Source organism: Acanthochromis polyacanthus, chromosome 1, assembly GCF_021347895.1.
Source record: "Acanthochromis polyacanthus isolate Apoly-LR-REF ecotype Palm Island chromosome 1, KAUST_Apoly_ChrSc, whole genome shotgun sequence".
NCBI lineage: Eukaryota > Metazoa > Chordata > Actinopteri > Pomacentridae > Acanthochromis > Acanthochromis polyacanthus.
Window position 1 is genome coordinate 34,777,749 of NC_067113.1, and position 20,275 is coordinate 34,798,023.

Here is a 20,275-nt window from a genome sequence, read left to right on the forward strand (position 1 = left end):
GCGAGAGAGCAAACTGAACTGAGTGGTTCTTGTTCAATACTCTGGCAGGGAGTGGAAGGCTGAGCCGGTACTTATTGTAGAGGTGAGTCATTAGTATGATGATTGCCAGCTGCCCGGGAGCCGTGGAGGTGGTTGATTGCCTGAGTGGAGTCAGCTGAGAAGCTCGACTCCACTCAGGCACCGAGCTGCAGGGGGAGAAACAGGGCAGAGGAGCAGATGGGAGACAGGCAAGACAGGCAGGGCAGAGGAACAGGAGAGGGGGAGAGAAGCATGAAAGGGAGGAAACAGATGGGGAAAAGGGGTATTTGGGGATGTCAGGTGGGAAGGACGGGGGTGAGGAGGGAGCCCTGACAGTACCCCCCCTCAATGGGCGCCTCCTGGCGCCCTACGGAGCCAGCCGGGGCGAGAACCCACGGCTACCAAGGGCAGCCAGGGGCCCACAGGGGAAACTGGAAGGGCCCACAGGGGAAACTGGAAGGGCGGAGGAAGAATTATAACATACACATACAAATTACATGTACTAACTTGAATTCAGGGAGCTCTGAAGTAGTTCACGGTTGATTAATTTAAAAATAACAGCAACAATGTTGAATTTTACAGTGGGATTAAACATGTTAAATTTAATTGTACAATGTCATGTTACAAGCAAAAGAACCTATACCTAACTTATACCATTACACTTTTTGAAGGTAGTCACCTTTAACAACTAACATTTCAAAAAGAACAAAACATACATAATACTACCATTGGAATGACTACTAATACTTGTATCCCAATTTAAAGTACTGAAAAGCAAAATACGATTTTGACATTACCCATGCCATTTTGAGTAAGAATATCTCAGTAACTACAAATCCTGCTGCTTTTTTGTACAGTGATAGAAGAACTGTCTTGTAGAAAAATTTGGGGTCTCTGGTACCTGTCCCACACTGAGATTTTTGCCACCAAAAATAGCCAATTAAAAATCTCGTCCAACTTTGGGAGCTCATATTTTCCAAACTGAGGTACCTAGAAAGCTCCAGTTTGCCAAGTTATCACACAAGTTTGTGTAGAATGGAACCCAGAGTTGTTAGAACACTTCTGTGCAGTATTTCTAGTACTTTTAAGGTCCCAAACCCCACTCGTGAGTAGGTATCTCATCATTTTTAGCATTTTTAGCAAGCCCCCATGACCTGCAGAGTGTAGGGAAACACCTGGGGATGTTTGTGGGGCACTAGCTACATGCAGAGGCCTTGTTTACCAACTCACAGCTCTCTGGTACGTCTAGAGTCTGAGAAATAACCACTTAAAGATGCAAAAAACCCTGGCAAGGCTTTTTCTAGCCCAAATTCTGAAAATTTCAGACCCCCACAACTCAGAAACTATTTGAGCTACAGGCCTACAATTTTGCATAGAAAGTACTTTTGTGACTATCTAATGGCATGCAAATTTAGGACTAATTTGAAAATGGTGCAGCAATACCCCCAAGGAATATCTGGTCATTTCACCTGGAATGACACATAGGTGTCTTGGTGGCCTCCTTCACTTGTTTCTCCCTTGGTCATTGATTTAAAGTTTAAAAGCAATGATATGTGAAAACACTTCCAAGCGGGCAACAGCTCCTTATAGGAACTATACTTGCTGATCCTTTATTTTGTAGAAGAAATTAAGGAAATATTTCAGAATGATGACTCATCGAGTGCAACATTAACAAAGACAATAAACAAAGATTAAATGTGAATTCTGTGGAGTTTGATCAGAATCAGAATCAGAGAATTTATTGTCATTGCACACTTTAGTATACAACGAAATTACATTTGAGCTGCCCTGCCAATGGCAGCGCTGGCTGCTGCGCTGTCTGCACGCCACCTGTCATGAGGAAATGGAAAAAATAAATAAAAAAAATAAAAGAAGAGACATTTGGTGAGGGTGGCCGAGGGTAAAATGAAAAAAAGGTTCATTAAACAAAATGAAGCCTCCAAGGTTGGGAAAATTCAATTTGAGAAGGAATCTGAAAAAAACAAACCCGCAACAGACAAAGCATAACACTAGACAAGGTTAACTGGGGTAAGGGTGAAGCGTAATGGGACGGGGAGCTCAGCTCAGTCGTCAGTCACTCATACAGCTGCTGCGCCATGGGCGGCGCGCTGCATGCATGGGATTCCAACCCCCTGTGCATTGCTGTTGGGAAGCTGCTGGTGGCGGCCTTGGATGGGTGGAATGGGCTTGTGTGTGCGAATGTGAGTCCAAGAGTGTGTGTGAGCATTAGCCAGTCTCCTTCCGTCCCAGATCCCCCGATGTCTCAGTTCGGGTGGAAGCGATAACACGGCAGGATGCCATGGAGACGTCCTCGGATGGGCCAGACAGAAGTCAACAGGTGTCGTTGGGGGGGGGGGGGGGGGGGTGTTTAGGAAAGCAATCCCTTGGCCATGGAAGCTTCCAGAGCAGTTTGTTATTATTCCAGGGGCGCCGAATTGTTATCAGTATCCTTTTGTTTAGTCGAAGTAGAGGAACATTTTCCCTCTCCCTCTGGTCGCTCTCAACTGTCAGACGTCAGCTGTGGCTAAACGCATCCTGATGGCATCCACTCTGTGACTCAAATCAACAGTCACAGCAAGCAAATTGTCTCTTATGTTTGAGTTCATCAATCCAATCACCGGCAGCCTTGATCCGTTCGTTTGCAGGGGTCAGCAGAGTTTGGACATCATTTTTCTCTGTGGTCCTCCTAATCTTCCAGAAGCTCAGGCCCGCAATCAATCCAATTGTCAGCAGACCTGTCATCAAAAATCCAAATATGTAGACATCTTCAACGTCCTCCACAGATAGGGGTGCCAGACATATGATCCCGCGCCACTTCCCCCACGAATCGATCGCATAGCCCGAGGCAAAACTCCCATCTGGGCAGGTGGGTTCCCCTAAACCCATGCTCTTTGTCCCGACAATCTTGTCAATCGCGTTGAGAGACCAGCTAATGAACTCCATGATCGGTGTTTCGAAGGTCCAGTGCCAATAGATCACGTCAAGACAGACGGACGAGATGAGACAAAGTATGCAGCAAGCAGAAAACATAAGGGTTTGGGGGAGAAAGAGCACAGAGAGAGACAGAGAGAAGAAAAGTGCGACCACCTCCTTCAAGGAGCAAGGGCAGATCTCAAGGACTTTAACTTTGTGGGAGATGTCATGAACTTTTACTGACCCCAGCATGGGGAAATCTTCTTGGCAGGGGTTCCGTTTGTGTCCATTATGCATATGCTGGTGTCATTGCAGGGTTCCTTGTTGGTTGGACGTTGGTCCACACTGGTCACAACAGCACTGTTCACCATTGGCAGAGTGCTGACAAGTCTGAGAGTTTTGTCCATCTGTGTTGCTCTGCTTGGAAAACAAACACACAAACACAGAGAAAGTCAAGGTCTATTGTAGCACTGACGAATGGATGTCTTGCCTGAAACAGAGAGCACCCCTACTGACATCTGAGGAGACTTTTACCTGTTGCAATAAAACATTCAGTTGTCTGAGCTTCCAGGAAGATTAACACTCATATAGATATAGAAGGGCTACAGGAGTTTAAACTGATGATGTCCCAATAAAATACTTTTGGCTCACGATCCATGGTGAGTCATTAAATATTTAGTATCTGCTGATGTCATATCCCTCCAAACACACACATCATCTATTGTAGATGAGCTGCATTATGTAGTTGCACCACAAAGTGGAGTTTCTGACTACACCTTCAACACTGTTTTGTGTTGGAAAGCACAAACTATTGCGGAACCTTAGTTAGGAAAAGAGCACCATGACAGAGACTTATATGAAGTTCATTGACATGAGACCAGCAAGCAACTGATGAGTTAAGCTGGGTTTAGATTCAACATCCCAGCAGAATATGTAATACTGATGTGATGTCTTCATCACCGCACACAAGTTCGTGGTGATACTGATCATGTCAGAAATCCTAATCTTACCGACGTCCTAAGATTACCCTGGACCAGATTTCTGCGTCAAAATCAGCACAGGTTAGACTGAACGACAGATGATAATGTGTTAACATATTATGACTGACCACAGTTGTTCAAAACAGGTTGACACAAAATGTCATAGCAATATCCAAAATGTCCAATGCAGAACTGTGTGTACAATGTTATGAGACCAGTCTTTACATACCTCACTGTGACGCTGATCGAAGGTTCTCTTCCTGGTGTGGATCTGTTGGTGTTTTTTCAGATACTCCAAAGTTGTAAAAGTCTTATTACACTCCTCACATCTGTATGGTCTCTCCGCACTGTGGACACGTTGGTGAGTTTTGAGGTCTTTAATGTATTTGAAGCCTTTCCCACACTGGTCACATTGATACGGTTTTACCCCGGTGTGGGTCACTTCATGGGCTTTCAACTCTGCATACCGTACAAATGGTTTGCCACAGTGATCACATGCGTACACATCATGTCCAGTGTGGATGCGTTGGTGAGATTTTAGATTCCGTTGGTGCTTGAAACTTTTTTCACAGGAATCACAGTGATACCGCTTTCTTCCAGAGTGGGGGCATTGATGGATCAATAACTGCTCATTTCCAGTAAAGGTTTTCACACACCTACTGCAGTTGAATTGTTCACCTTCAAAGTGGGTGAGTTGGTGGTTTTTTAAATTATTCAACCGAGTGTAAGTCTTCCCACACTGATCACATTTGAATGGTTTAACTTCACTGTGGGTGTGTTGATGGTCTTTTAATTGACGCAACCGAGTAAAGGTCTTCCCACACTGATCACAGCTGAAAGGTTTAACTCCAGTGTGAATGAATTGGTGATTTGTTAATTGACTCTTGACGGTAAAACTCTTCCCACACTGATCACAGCTGAATGGTTTAACTTCATTGTGAATGAGTTGATGTTTTGTTAAAGTACTCTTGACAATAAATGTCTTCCCACATTGATCACATCTGAATGGTTTAACTCCACTGTGAATGAATCTGTGCCTTGTTAATGTACTCTTTAAAGTAAATGTCCTCCCACACTGATCACAACTGAATGGTTTCTTCACAGTGTGAATACATTGGTGAATGCTTCGCTGCGTTGCTGTCATAAAAGTCTTGTGACATTTCTCACATTTGTATGGTCTCTCTCCAGTGTGGACACGTTGGTGATTTTTTAGGCTGGTAATGTAGTTGAAGCCTTTCCCACACTGGTCACAGTGAAATGGTTTAATCCCAGTGTGGGTAACTTCATGGGATTTTAACTGTGCATATTTTACAAACGGTTTGCCACAGTGATCGCATGTGTACAATTTATGTCCAGTGTGGATACGTTGGTGACATTTTAGGGACGTTTGGTGCTTGAAGCTTTTTTCACAGGAGTGACAGCGATACTGCTTTCTCCCTGACTGTGGGCACTGATGGATCAATAACTGTTCATTTTGAGTAAAAGTCATCTCACACTGATCACAGCTGAATGGTTTTACTTCACTGTGGGTGAATTTATGTTGATTTAACTGATCCACTTGAGGAAAAGTCATCTCACACTGATTACAGATGAATGGTTTAACTTCACTGTGGGTGAGTTGATGGTTATTTAACTGATCCACTTGAGTAAAAGTCATCTCACACTGATCACAGCTGAATGGTTTAACTTCACTGTGGATGAATTTATGTTGATTTAACTGATCCACTTGAGTAAAAGTCATCTCACACTGATTACAGATGAATGGTTTAACTTCACCGTGGGTGAGTTGATGGTTATTTAACTGATCCACTTGAGTGAAAGTCATCTCACACTGATCACAGATGAATGGTTTAACTTCACTGTGGGTGAGTTGATGGTTATTTAACTGATCCACTTTAGTAAAAGTCATCTCACACTGATCACAGATGAATGGTTTAACTTCACTGTGGGTGAGTTGATGGTTACTTAATTGATCTACTTGAGTAAAAGTCTTTCCGCACTCATGACAGCTGAACAGTTTCTCCACAGTGTGAATACGTTGGTGAATTTTTAGGCTGGTAATGTAGTTGAAGCCTTTCCCACATTGGTCACATTGGAACGGTTTAACCCCAGTGTGGGTAACTTCATGGGCTTTTAACTGTGCATACTTTAAAAATGGTTTGCCACCGTGGTCACAGGCGTACACATCATGTCCAGTGTGGATGTGTTGGTGAGATTTTAGGTTCCACTGATGCTTGAAACTTTTTTCAGAGTGATACCGCTTTCCCTCTGACTGTGGGCACTGATGGTTCAATAACTGTTCATTTTGAGTGAAAGTCTTCCCACACTGATCACAGCTGAATGGTCGCACTCCACTGTGGGTGAGTTGATGGACTTTGAACTTTTTCATCCGAGTAAAAGTCCTCCCACACTGATCACAACTGAATGGTCTAATTCCACTGTGAATGAGTTGGTGCTTTGTTAGCTTACTCTTGCTAATAAAAGTCCTCCCACACTGATCACAACTGAATGGTCTCACTCCACTGTGGATGAGTCCATGACGTCTTAAGTCACCATTCTGAGAAAAGGTTTTCCCACATTGATCACACAAGAATGGTTTAATTCCACTGTGGATGAGTTGGTGTTTTGTTAAATAACTCTTAGAAGTAAAAGTCTTCTCACACTGATCACAGCTGAATGGTCTAATTCCACTGTGAATGAGTTGGTGTCTTGTCAGATTACTCTTGCTAATAAAAGTTCTCCCACACTGATCACAGCTGAACGGTTGAATTTCACTGTGGGTGAGTTGATGTTTTTTGAAATGATCCACTCGAGTAAAAGACTTCCCACACTGATCACAGCGGAATGGTCGAACTTCAGTGTGGGTGAGTTGATGGTTTTTTAAATGATCCCCTCGAGTGAAAGTCTTCCCACACTGATCACAGCTGAATGGTCTAACTCCAGTGTGAATGAGTTTGTGTGCTGTTAACTTACTCTTTCTAATAAAAGTCTTCTCACATTGATCACAACTGAATGGTCTCACTCCACTGTGGATGAGTTGATGTTGATTTAACTGATCCACTCGAGTAAAAGTCTTCCCACACTGATCACAGCTGAATGGTCGAACTTCACTGTGGGTGAGTTGATGTGCTGTTAGTCTACACTTGTAATTGAAAGTCAGCCCACACTGATCACAAATGAACGGTTTCTCCACAGTGTGAATACGTTGGTGAATTCTTAGCTTTGTTACTGTGATAAAAGTCTTGCCACATTGCTCACAATTCAGCGATTCATCTCTGTTTGTTGTCATTGGGGAACTATCGTTATCCTCCTCTGAGGTCCGACATCCGATTCCATTGTTGTTTTTACGTTTCTGTAGCAATAGGAAAAGATACAGAGGCCATGAGTGAAATGGAATCATGTAAAATGTAACTCAAATGTCTCAATTACATGTAGTAGGTTGAAACAAGATCAAGAGACTGCAGACATGTTAGCAGCTCTGTGATTAGAAACAGACATGTGACAACACACTCACAATATCAACAAAATCACCAAGACACACAAAGCAGAGGTGGGACTGATGAGACTGTACCACTGGGATCTGTTGATTCCCAGACTTTTCCTTATTGGATCAATGTAAAATATATAAAGCATACAACACCAATGTCCAGAGTCGGGTCGTGCTTGCAGAAAGGTCATTTCACATGTTCCTTTCACCGCCCACACTTTCCAGTATCTCCTGGATGATGCTGATACCAGGCCAGATGACATGTTTAATTCAGCAACTGAATTCTGGTTCTGCCTCGAGGTCTCCATTCACATTGACATGCAAAAAAAAAAAAAAAAGGGGGGGGGGGGCAAAAAGGAATCCTGATCAGATGGTCAACTACCTGACCCCTTTTGAAGCAATGTAGCACCAATTCTACACCCAGCTCCTACCTGATGTCCAAGCTCCTCACCGTTGACGACTGGCTCAGCTTCTTGTCACTCAAGCAGTCCAGTACAATGCCTACATTTCTGCTCATCCTGTCTGTCACATATATTATTTATCCATCACACGTGAACAAGATCTCAAGATACTTATACTCTGCCACTTGAGAAGGAATCAAACACCAAAACAGAGAGAGATGTCCGTTGGTGTCTGGAAGGGAGCCTTGGCCTCAAGCTCGCAGATGATGATTCCGTCCTGGATGCTTCATGCTTGTTTACTCATCCCCCAGTGTGAGCTGAAGATCACATTCTAAAGAAGCCAACAAAATTATGTCATCTCCAGAAAGCAGAGATGTAGCTCGGACACCCTCCTCACCACGTTTGTGTACATTCACATCCTGTCCATACCGACCATAAACATGATGGAAAATGGGGAAACTTTGGCAGACTTCAACATCTACCAGAAAGGAGTTTCATTTTTGTGCTGAGGATACCGACACAGCTCCCACTTCGGTTCCACAAGGACGGGATGGCTTGCAGCAAAGACTCCGCTACCCCATCCGTGCTCAGGAGACCCAGACAGGATTATCTGGAAGATACGGATCAAGTCCATCTCACAAGTCCACAAAACACATGTCAAATGGCTAGTCACAAGCCCCTCAGCAGTTCCCAAGAGTAAAGAGCTGGTCACCATTCCAAATCCGGGACAGACTTGGCCTTACTTCTCCGACATCTGAGGGTTGAGAATTGGTTGAAGCCTCCATGACAGCATCTAGGATAAAACCATGCCTCCAGAGGACAAGCAGTCTGTTCTCACGGTAATTGAAGCACATGCTCTGATCCCCCTTTCAAAAATGGGAACTACCACCGTGGTCTACCACTTCACAGGTACCGCCCACAGTCTCCATGCCACACTGAAGAGATGAGAATGACCTGACAGTCCAAACAGTGCCTGGAGCCATCAGCATCTCAGGGCACATCTCCTCCAAACCTGGCATGCTGTAATTGACGAGTCTCGTCACTACCACAGTGACCTTCGACACAGATATTGGGGAGGCTTCCCTCAAGTTTTCAGACTCTGCCACATCCACATTCTGAATGGATGGCTGGTTTCATTCCTTTGGCAATCAAGAGAAACAAAGACCTGACTGGCTCTACAGGCAGCCAAAAAAGACACTGTAACTGGTCAATGTTCACGCCCGTCCTACATTTCTGCCCTCCGATTGGTTCCCTTGTCCCAACCAGCTGTGTCCTCCTTTTCCTCCTCGTAATTCTCTTCCTCATTATTGTTAATGCCATTTCCGTGATCTCCCTCCTTTCTTGGGCCTTCCTGGTGTTTTACTTCAGCCTGTTCTGTGTTCTCTTCGTTATATGGGTGGGTGGGTGGTTCGGGTCGGTCGATGGGTCTGCCTCTCTCTCTCTCTCGAGAGAGAGAGAGACAGACAAAGAAAGTGAGAGATTTACTTCAGGAGGCCTGTTTCATGGAGTGCACAGATGAGGATGTGGCCACATGATGCCAGCAGGTGTCACTTGCCTGACTAGGCTAAATTGAGAGACAAGAGAGGACAGAGGGGAGAGGTCACATGGGAACTTTTGCAAAGTTTGATCTTTGTTTCGTATTTCTTTGGTTTATTACGTGTTTTCTTTAAGTTGTATCAGATTGTAGTTATTTGCATTGTGTATTTTGAGTTTAAAGGATGTTAAAGTACAGAGATGTGTTTTTCAAATAGAAGTGTGGGCAGGTCACTGAGGTGGGAGGAGACTATAAAAGCCAGGTGAGTGATCAGTGTCGATTGTGAGAAGGAGGGGGTCAGGCTGAAATTCTCGCTTTGCTGCTGAATCTGCCATCATCCACTGCACCTGGGTGACTCCTTTGTCTTGCTGTTTGTTTCATGACATGTATTTTGTATTTGAAAACTAGTAAAAAGCATATGCTATCATGCTGTGCCCTTTAATGCCATTTGGTTCATCCATATTGTAGAGGTGTATCACCACCAAAACCCTACGCAGAGCTTAAGTCTTTCTCCATGGCCTCCTGAAACAGAGACTCCAAGAAGGTGGATTATTCAGTCTTGCTGTTGGGTGCATCAGCAAAGAAAACAGTCAGAGCTGTGAAAGGTGACTGTTACGGCCACCAGTATTGGTGTGCCGTTTGTTCTTGAGGTGGTGCTTTGTTGGGCCTTCTGTTTGGGAGAAGTTTGTGTGTGGGTGCAGCTGTGGCTTGTTGCAGAGTCTTTTGGAGCCCCAGCTGCCAGCCGTTTCAGCTGACGACCGAGCTGATGACGACCTGCACTTTCGTCTGGTTCTCCCCGCCCTCCGGCCATCTTGTTTGGACCACCCTCCAGCTCCTCCTCCCTGGACCAATCGGAGGCAGCCAAGCACCACACCTGTGGACTATAAACCCCCACCACACCATTAGGCTGGGTGGCTGGTGCTTTGACCAGTCCACCCTGGTGCTCTCTGTGTTTTGTGTACTTTTGTGTGGTCTTTCGGTCTGGAAGTGCTTGTGGTTGTGCTCCAGACAACTCTGACCTTTTGTTAGCAGCTTTAGTTTAGTGTGGAGACTGAGGCTCCACTTGTGTAGTTGCTAACTTTGTATAGAAACCACTATGTATGCTGAGCTTTCGTAAACTACGCTCATTATGCACGTCGTTCCAGAGGCACCAGTTTTGCTTAGTTTGTTTGTACACCTTTTGTATTAGTTTTTGTTCCTGGTGGTGGGTGTTGCTTTTGTAGTTCTGTTTGGCTAAGGAGTTTAGTTGTTTTCTTTGTGTTTAGCTTAGTTGTAAACGCTGTTAGCCGTTATGTTTTATTCTGTCCTTTGTTTTAGCAACACCCACCAGTCTTGTTTCTTTCGTTGTCACCTTTTTCATTCCCTTTCACTACTAAGCAATAAATCCCTTCACCTAAACCAATTACATCTGGTTATTTTGTTGCATCCAGCCAGCCCCTAGAGGTTGGATCGTAACAGTGACCATCTTGTTCACAAAGAAGACCCCAACACGACGGGGCTCGGAAGTATCCCTCACTCTCCTGGTGTCTACATCCAAAACAGTCCACCCCATCTCCAAAAGTTTGGTTGCAGAACCTTTGCTGTGCCGAGAAGTGAGCTCAACAATATGTAGCTGGTACCATTGGAGCCCCTGTACAAGCTTCAGTTCCATCTCCGTCAGAGTGATGATGTTCCATGTCCCAACAACCAGTAAACAATGCCATAGATGAGCATTCCAGGTGTCTGCCCACATCAGCCACCCAACTCTACGACTCCCGCAGCAAATTGTGGACCACTGTGACCTGACTCACTGCTGATTCATAGCATCCAGGATCAGAGAACCACACAGTAAAATCCCTCCAACACTATCAGATACTGATTACACTGGGGGTATTTAAAATAGCATTTATTTTCAAAAATGCAGTCTCTGAACAACAACACTCAAGCAGCAGGAAATGTGACAGGGTGGCTGTGACTCAGATGGTACGAGGGGTTGTCCACTCACTGCAAGGCAGCCAATCCGATACCAGACTCCTCCAGCATGCATGCCGCATGGGGAAGACATTCAACATGAATTTGCTCCTGATGGCAGCTCAGTCACATTTGGTGTGTGAAAGAGTGAATGAAAACTCTGTAAAGTGCTTTGAGTACCACAAAGGTGGAAAAGCATTATATAGGTGCAGAACATTTATTTCCTTTCAGGCCCATATCATATCTTTGGTGGATTCCTTTCCTCCACTGTGTTATATATGTATTTTATGAGCAGGAAAAAGGTCTGCAAACTCACAGTACCCAAAAGTATTATTCTCTACCAAAGAAAATGCTGCTCCTTACCTTCCTGAACACCACAATTGAAAACAAGACTTTTCTTCCGTTACTGACTGATATCACCATGTAACACATTTTCAGAATGTTTGACAAGCAGCTAGTTTGGCCTTGAACAAAAAATAAGCAGCTTCCTAGCAGTCCACCACTATATCCTCAGTAGAGCTGCTTCTGCAGAGCTACATCTCTCCAGCCAACGTTACCTGGCATTGGTCGGCTCATCTAACCAACTGGAGAAACTTCAGACATTTTAAATAAATTATTGATAATAATATTACAGTGATATGTTTCTTACTTTTCGTGAAGAATCCATGTTTCCTCCGTTGTTGAGCTCACACAGAATGGCTGACAACGTTCCTCTGCTCCTCCGTCAGACTCTCCTCCTCCTGCCAATCACCTGTCACATCAAACACATCTTCATTAGGATACCACTCTATACGCAAGTGTCAAAGTGTCCGAGATGTTCATCAGCCAACAAAGAGGACACATTTCAACTCAATGATTGACTTTCATCTGTTTTCAGTTTCACATAAAACTGATCCAAATTAACTTCAACTGATAACAATAAGGAACACAGACAGAAAACAGGAATGGAAAAAGAGAATAAATAGAATATAAAGATGCTACTGCAGCTGATTCAAGACAGGAATGCTGGTAGAAAACTGTTAATGCTGTAAGTTAGTCCATGCATTTTACTTTTATGTAAATGAAGTTGATGAGTCTGTGAGAGTTCACGAAGCTGTGTGTGGAAATGCAGAAGTGTTGTGAGTGTGAACCTACCAGACGATGTGACAAGTTGATGTCCCTCCAGATGCCGGAGAAGACCTCGAATCGGACGGACTGTGTTTGCTGGAAGCGGCTCAGCAGCAGCTCGCAGTCCGTCTTCACCTGTTTCCGGCACAAATCCACGTCGCTGCTGCTCAAACTCAACCTCACAGACTTTAAGCTGCTTCTGTCGGTGGACACATGTTCCAGTATTCACCGGGTTCAACACAAAACTGATCTGTGAAAGGAAACGAACTGCTCCGGTCCGGCCGAACAAGGGTTTGTGCGTCATCATCCGTCGACGTATTCGTCAACCAATGAGCTCGCTCGAAATGATCCGCACATGCGCAGGAAGGATCACTGCACGACAAAAAAACTGGACTCCAACAGATAATTTCTGTTCCATCATCTCTGACTGGCCTGAAAACTATGATACAATGAAATGTAGATATTTATGAAATAAAAACACACTGATGTATTGAGAAGTTTCTGCTTAAAATAATTCAATAAATTTAATAAATACCCAGAAACAAAGTGTCTGCAGGTTTTTCCATTCATTCAAATTTGAGGCTGTTTGAACAACAATATCTCAGGAACTATTAAAGATAAAAAGCTGAAACTTTCACTCTGATTTCTCAACACGTCATTGATTCAGAATCTACATTAATGGACAAAAAGAACAAAGAATTAGAGATTATTGTTCCACTTTGGTGAGTTCAAGAATGAAAAAAATTGAGACCGTCATGAAAACTTCCATCTTTGAGCTCATATTAACATAAAAACTGATTATGCAGAAGTCAGCTAGAGATATTGTCTGAACCACATGTAGCTTCAGGTCACAATAATAGAAAAGAATTACGTGGAAAACTTTAGATATCAAAATGAAAATGAATGTTTTGTTTGTTTATAACTGACAGAACAGATATGACAAGTTGTACAATATTGCAGATGTAAACGATGGTTTCTCTTCTCTTCTTAGTGTTAAGTCAGTCGACACATATATCTTTCTTGAGGGTGATCTCCATTTATTACAGCCGAGACAGCCTTGAGAACCCATAGAAAAACACACAAGATCTTCTGTCAATTTACACGACTTGTGCTCCTACAGGAATGAAACAACACACTGGGAAAGTGAACTCCAGTCTGTGGCCTGTTCACACCAAGGGAGATAGGAAGATCCTCCACAGAATCACATGGAAAAACATCAGCAACTTTTTCATTGTGGCAAAGTTTCAAAAATCTCTTCATTGAAAGAATGAATGAATGAATATTTTATTTCGGTTACAAAAATTACAGTAAACAAAAATTTTTCCTTTCCCGCCTTTTCTTCTCTCTCTCTTTCCTCCTTCTCTACTCCTCTCAAAAAAAAGATGAAAAAGAAAAGAAAAAAACAAACAAAAACAAAACCTCCAGGAAAAAAAAATGTATGTACAATAATAGTTTTTTACAAGTTCTGTAACTGAAAGAGGAATAGGCAGAAGCTGAAGCTTATTTTGCCTATCCTATGCAATCCCTAGAATTACTGAGCATAACAGTAATACATGAAATAAGACACAGAGGATAAAAAAGAAAACAATATTTTACTCTACATTAGCCTTCTTAGTCATTCCACATATCAGTCATTTTGCATTGTACTCTTTTATTATTTTGCCTTTCACTGCTTTTTTAAAAACTCAACAGAGAATTACAGTTTCAAATCATTTCTCAGTCCTTTCCATAATACAACACCCAGATATGAGACACATCTGTATTTAACATTAGTTCTCACCTTACCCCTTTCAAAGACGCTCAGCCCTCTGTGTCAAGGATTTTCATTGGCACCCAGTGGACACCCCATATGGGTGTCACAACCTTACCCACAATGATATCTTTAGGGGTTGCATGGGAGGACGTGGGCTCTGCAGTGCTGGTGCTCCCAGGTGACACCGGAGCATCACTCAGCAACTTCCCCCTCACCAAATACTCCTGCTGTGGACCAAACCTAACAGCCTGCCATAGCCTCATGTTGCCAACTGTAGTAGGGGGCTCAGGGACCAGACCAACGAGTGATGCAACTGAGCAACTGGAGGAAATGCTCAGTCTGGGTCAGAGGTTTTGCAGTAGGTACTGTACATGTTGGAGATAATGCTTCATCTGGCCTTCTATGTAACCTCACATTAGCACGAGGAAGAGAAAGCGGGAAACTGGACTCACTTGACCACAGAATCTTCTTCCATTTCCTGGCTGTCCCATTCTTGTGTGTTTGGGCCCAACAATGCCGGGTTAACCTCTGTCTCTCATTGGTCAGGGGCTTCTTAGCCTTTTAGGACCTTAAGCCACCATCTAAAAGTCGGCCACGTACAGTGTGGGTGGAACACTGGACACCAGTTTGGTTTGACCACTGCTGCTGAAGCTCCTGTGGTGTCATTTGGTGGTTTCCCTGCACATCTGGATCAGGATGTGGACATTTCTTGCTGAAGAAATCCTTGGACACCCAGATTTTGGTTTGTCTTCAAGCTGTTGGTTGATCTGTATTCCTGCAGGGTGTAGCCAACTGCTGAAGGACTGCATCTGGGTGATTCCATATCATTTCAACCAGTGGTCCCCACCTGACCCTCTCAGATTTTGCTAAGTTTTTTTATACATTTAGTACATTATATATGATGGGAAAATCCCAAAATTTGAATGCTTTATTAACCACGCCTGACGGGTACGTCGGTGGGGTTATTGCATTCGGTTATCTGGCTGGGTAAGTATGTATGTATGTATGCATGTGGCTATGTCCGGTCAGATATCTCTGCAACTGCTGAAGTCAGGATAATCAAACTTGGCACTGAAGATCAGTCTAAGGTCCCCTGCACAGCTGTGGATTTACAGGTCAGCAGATCTAGTAGGAAGGGATACACGTGGGATGATCAAAATTGATACATCGTGCATCATTTGTATAGGGAGGACAGGGTTTTCGCCAGTAGAGGGCGTGGTTCTGCCCTCTACTGAGGGCTTGTCTCGTTGTCAGTAGTTTCAAAGTTACGGCCATTTGAAGAAGGTAGGGGGTACCCTATTATTGCAGCCAGACTTGAAATTTTCGACCACTTTCAGACTTCTATAACTTCTGAACACCAAAAGATAGAGATCTGAAATTTTCAGAATCATTTCACAGTGACCTATAGTCCTCAGAAATGTGAAAATATTTATTTCATATTTATAATTGCATGTTACAGAGAATGACAAAGTTGCAATTTTATCCATCATGAACTTCTAAACTGCTACATTTGGCCACCCATTACACAAAAACTAATCATCATATCCATTAGAAATTTTAAGTGGTATACTTTGGCTCAGGATTGGATCTGTATAAAATCAAAGTGCTATGGTATGTAATGCATGAAATATGAACAACTAAAAATCAAAAATATCTGTCCGACCTTTGGATTCAAAGGTCAACATTAAACATAGGAGGGTTTATAGAGGCAAGTTGTGCATGGTGTCAAAATTTAGGGAAATTCCTGTATTTCACATGTCTTTTATTTTTTTGATACCACCGAAAGCACATGCTGATGCACATGCAACCAATCAATTGCAAGTTTTAATGGCTTTTGTAGGATTTGTTTCATATTACGGTTGTGACTGTACTAAAATAAATTGCATTTGAAGGCCTAAGACTGATTCTTTATGCAATATTTCACAAATTCATGGAGTGTCCAAAAACTTTTTTCCACCAGTGTATTTACAATATTATACACATCTACCAATTAGTTTCCTTCACGATTTTGTTACTTTCAATTACCAAAGTGTCCCTGTGATGCACCGCTTGAGCACACTCAATCTCCAGCACAAATCAGCATCCAATGAAGTGACTACAGACAAAAATATAACAAAGTCAAACATATATGGTGTATTATAGATTCCTAATACTAAATCACAGATAAATTTCACCCAAAACCACTGCTGCACCATGGACCCTGTTACACAGATTCTGAATTAATGTCATGATAAGAAATAGCAGTAGAAATTCCAGGTGTGATCAAACACTCTCAAAGTTAAATGTGCAAAAACCCTGCAAGAAGTTCAATGGTGAGGAAAACATTCAAAAGACTGAGCTAAAACTTTACTGATACCAGTCAAAATATCCAAACTTTATCGGAAAAAAAGAGCCAGTGAAGGTGGATTTAAATGAAATGCCAGAAGTAAAGCTTAATGATTAAGCATTAAAACAACTGAACAAGACAACACTTAACAATACATAAGCTACAATTTCATTTTTTAAAAAAGGAAGTAGGTTCATCATGATGAAGCTCAAACCAGGATTTTCAGTCTGCTCACTTCAGCAGAACACCAAAGAATAAAGAGAAAGTCAGACCAAAGATCCTTCTTCAGGTGACTTCAGAGTCTCCACATGTCTTCTGGTGAACTCTAGTCCAGACTTAAGAATTTTTCTTCACAGAGTCTTTCTCTTTGTCTCCATAAAGCTTTGACTGGTGAAAAACAGACAGCAGTTGTTGGATGAACAGTCTCTAACATCTCAGCTGATGAAGATGGAACTCCTTCAGAGGAGTCATAGGTGTCTTGGTGACCTCCTTCACTAGTCTCTTTTTTGGTCACTCATGATTTACTGTTCACAAGGAATGACAAGGGAAAAACTTCTAAAGGGGGTGACTACTCTTTAGTGACACTGTACTTGATTTCTATTTTTAATTTGTTTACTTTTTTGAATCAACAGTGGGCTGCACAGTGGAGTAGTGGTTAGCACTTTTGCTTTGCAGCTAGAAGATCCCTGGTTCGCATCCTGGCTTTCCCGGGATCTTTCTGCATGGAGTTTGCATGTTCTCCCTGTACATGGGTGTTTTTTTTTCCAGATACTCTGGCTTCTTCCCACAGTCCAAAAATATGCTGAGGTTAATTTATCACTCTAAATTGCCCGTAGGTGTGAATGTGAGTGTGATTGTATATGTAGCCCGACGACAGACTGGCAACCTGTCCAGGTGTCCCCTGCCTTCACCCCCAGTCATCTGGCATTGGCTTCAGCCTCAGCGCGACCCTAACGAGGATGAAGCAGTGTATGAATGATGGATGGATGGATGGATGAACAGTCTCTCCCATGTCAGCTGCTGAAAGTGGAATTCCTTCATAGGAGTCATAGGTGTCTTGGTGGCCTCCTTCACTTGTTTCTTCCTTGGTCATTGATTTAAAGTTTAAAAGCAATGATATGTGAAAACATTTCCAAGCGGGCAACAGCTCCTTATAGGAACTATGCTTGCTGATCCTTTATTTTGTAGAAGAAATTAAGGAAATATTTCAGAAAACACTGACAGAGAAACGATTCAATGATGACTCATTGAGTGCAACATTAACAAAGACAATAAACAAAGATTAAATGTGAATTCTGTGGAGTTTGATCTCAAGGACATTAACTTTGTGGGAGATGTCATGAACTTTTACTGACCCCAGCATGGGGAAATCTTCTTGGCAGGGGTTCCGTTTGTGTCCATTATGCATATGCTGGTGTCATTGCAGGGTTCCTTGTTGGTTGGACGTTGGTCCACACTGGTCACAACAGCACTGTTCACCATTGGCAGAGTGCTGACAAGTCTGAGAGTTTTGTCCATCTGTGTTGCTCTGCTTGGAAAACAAACACACAAACACAGAGAAAGTCAAGGTCTATTGTAGCACTGACGAATGGATGTCTTGCCTGAAATAGAGAGCACCCCTACTGACATCTGAGGAGACTTTTACCTGTTGCAATAAAACATTCAGTTGTCTGAGTTTTCAGGAAGATTAACACTCATATAGATATAGAAGGGCTACAGGAGTTTAAACTGGTGATGTCCCAATAAAATACTTTTGGCTCACGATCCATGGTGAGTCATTAAATATTTAGTATCTGCTGATGTCATATCCCTCCAAACACACACATCATCTATTGTAGATGAGCTGCATTATGTAGTTGCACCACAAAGTGGAGTTTATGACTACACCTTCAACACTGTTTTGTGTTGGAAAGCACAAAGCATTGTGGAACCTTAGTTAGGAAAAGAGCACCATGACAGAGACTTATATGAAGTTCATTGACATGAGACCAGCAAGCAACTGATGAGTTAAGCTGGGTTTAGATTCAACATCCCAGCAGAATATGTAATGCTGATGGGATGTCTTCATCACCGCACACAAGTTTGCAGTGAGACTGATCATGTCAGAAATCCTAATCTTACCTGCATCCTAAGACTACCTTGGACCAGATTTCTGCGTCAAAATCAGCACAGGTTAGACTGAACGACAGATGATAATGTGTTAACATATTATGACTGACCACAGTTGGTCAAAACAGTTTGACACAAAATGTCATAGCAATATCCAAAATGTCCAATGCAGAACTGTGTACAATGTTATGAGACCAGTCTTTACATACCTCACTGTGACGTTGATTGAAGGTTCTCTTCCTGGTGTGGATCTGTTGGTGTTTTTTCAGATACTCCAAAGTTGTAAAAGTCTTATTACACTCCTCACATCTGTATGGTCTCTTCCCAGTGTGGATACATTGGTGAGTTTTGAGGTTGACAATGTAACTGAAGCCTTTCCCACACTGGTCACATTGGTACGGTTTTACCCCGGTGTGGGTCACTTCATGGGCTTTTAACTGTGCATACCGTACAAATGGTTTACCACAGTGATCACATGCGTACACATCATGTCCGGTGTGGATGCGTTGGTGAGATTTTAGATTCCGTTGGTGCTTGAAACTTTTTTCACAGGAATCACAGTGATACCGCTTTCTTCCAGAGTGGGGGCATTGATGGATCAATAACTGCTCATTTCCAGTAAAGGTTTTCACACACCTACTACAGTTGAATGGTTCACCTTCACTATGGGTGAGTTGGTGGTTTTTTAAATTACTCAACCGAGTGTAAGTCTTCCCACACTGATCACATTTGAATGGTTTAACTTCACTGTGGGTGTGTTGATGGTCTTTTAATTGACGCAACCGAGTAAAGGTCTTCCCACACTGATCACAGCTGAAAGGTTTAACTCCAGTGTGAATGAATTGGTGATTTGTTAATTTACCCTTGACAGTAAATGTCTTCCCACATTGATTACAGCTGAATGGTTTAACTCCACTATGAATCACTTGATGTGCTGTTAAATTACACTTGTAAGTAAAACTCTTCCCACACTGATCACAGTTGAATGGTTTAACTTCATTGTGAATGAGTTGATGCTTAGCTAAAGTACTCTTGACAGTAAATGTCTTCCCACACTGATCACAGCTGAAAGGTTTAACTCCAGTGTGAATGAATTGGTGATTTGTTAATTTACTCTTGACAGTAAATGTCTTCCCACATTGATAACAGCTGAATGGCTTAACTCCACTATGAATCACTTGATGTGTTGTTAAATTACTCTTGTAAGTAAAACTCTTACCACACTGACCACAGCTAAATGGTTTAACTCCACTATGAATCACTTGATGTGCTGTTAAATTACTCTTGGAAGTAAAACTCTTCCCACACTGATCACAGCTGAATGGTTTAACTTCACTGTGGGTGAGTTGATGTTTCTTGAAACAATCTATTCGAGGAAAAGTCTTCCCACACTGATCACAGATGAACGGTTTTACTTCACTGTGGGTGAGTTGATGGTCATTTAACTGATCCACTTGAGTAAAAGCCATCTCACATTGATCACAGATGAATGGTTTAACTTCACTGTGTGTGAGTTGATGGTAATTTAACTGGTCCACTTGAGTAAAAGTCATCTCACACCGATCACAGATGAATGGTTCAACTTCACTGTGTGTGAGTTGATGGTTATTTAACTGATCCACTTGAGTAAAAGTCATCTCACACCGATCACAGATGAATGGTTTAGCTTCACTGTGTGTGAGTTGATGGTTATTTAC

The 20,275-nt window shown here is 42.6% G+C and overlaps 2 protein-coding genes across 21 annotated transcripts in view; both read right to left on the bottom strand.

Annotated features, from left to right (window-relative positions):
* The window catches only part of snapc1b (small nuclear RNA activating complex, polypeptide 1b), a 47,324-nt gene that overhangs the window by 8,833 nt on the left and 18,216 nt on the right, over positions 1-20,275 (bottom strand). For 2 of the 9 annotated variants that reach the window (XM_051949824.1, XM_051949743.1), the window contains exons 2-4: positions 11,933-12,034; positions 4,141-7,263; positions 1,710-3,351 (exon numbers count right to left, since the gene is read on the bottom strand). In XM_051949824.1, the coding sequence (XP_051805784.1) occupies positions 3,238-3,351; positions 4,141-7,263; positions 11,933-11,950 (3,255 nt within the window). In that variant the 5' untranslated portion in view covers positions 11,951-12,034 and the 3' untranslated portion in view covers positions 1,710-3,237. Of the gene's footprint in view, positions 1-19; positions 3,352-4,140; positions 7,264-11,932; positions 12,035-12,417; positions 12,704-20,275 lie in introns of those variants that run through there. The other 7 variants (XM_051950006.1, XM_051949885.1, XM_051949779.1 and 4 more) reach the window with 6 other exon arrangements.
* LOC110971092 (zinc finger protein OZF-like) overlaps positions 15,552-20,275 on the bottom strand; it is a 117,758-nt gene continuing 113,034 nt past the window's right edge. For 9 of the 12 annotated variants that reach the window (XM_051948836.1, XM_051948784.1, XM_051948754.1 and 6 more), the window contains one exon: positions 15,552-18,000. In XM_051948836.1, the coding sequence (XP_051804796.1) occupies positions 17,887-18,000 (114 nt within the window). In that variant the 3' untranslated portion in view covers positions 15,552-17,886. Of the gene's footprint in view, positions 18,001-18,787; positions 20,270-20,275 lie in introns of those variants that run through there. The other 3 variants (XM_051949055.1, XM_051949031.1, XM_051948978.1) reach the window with 3 other exon arrangements.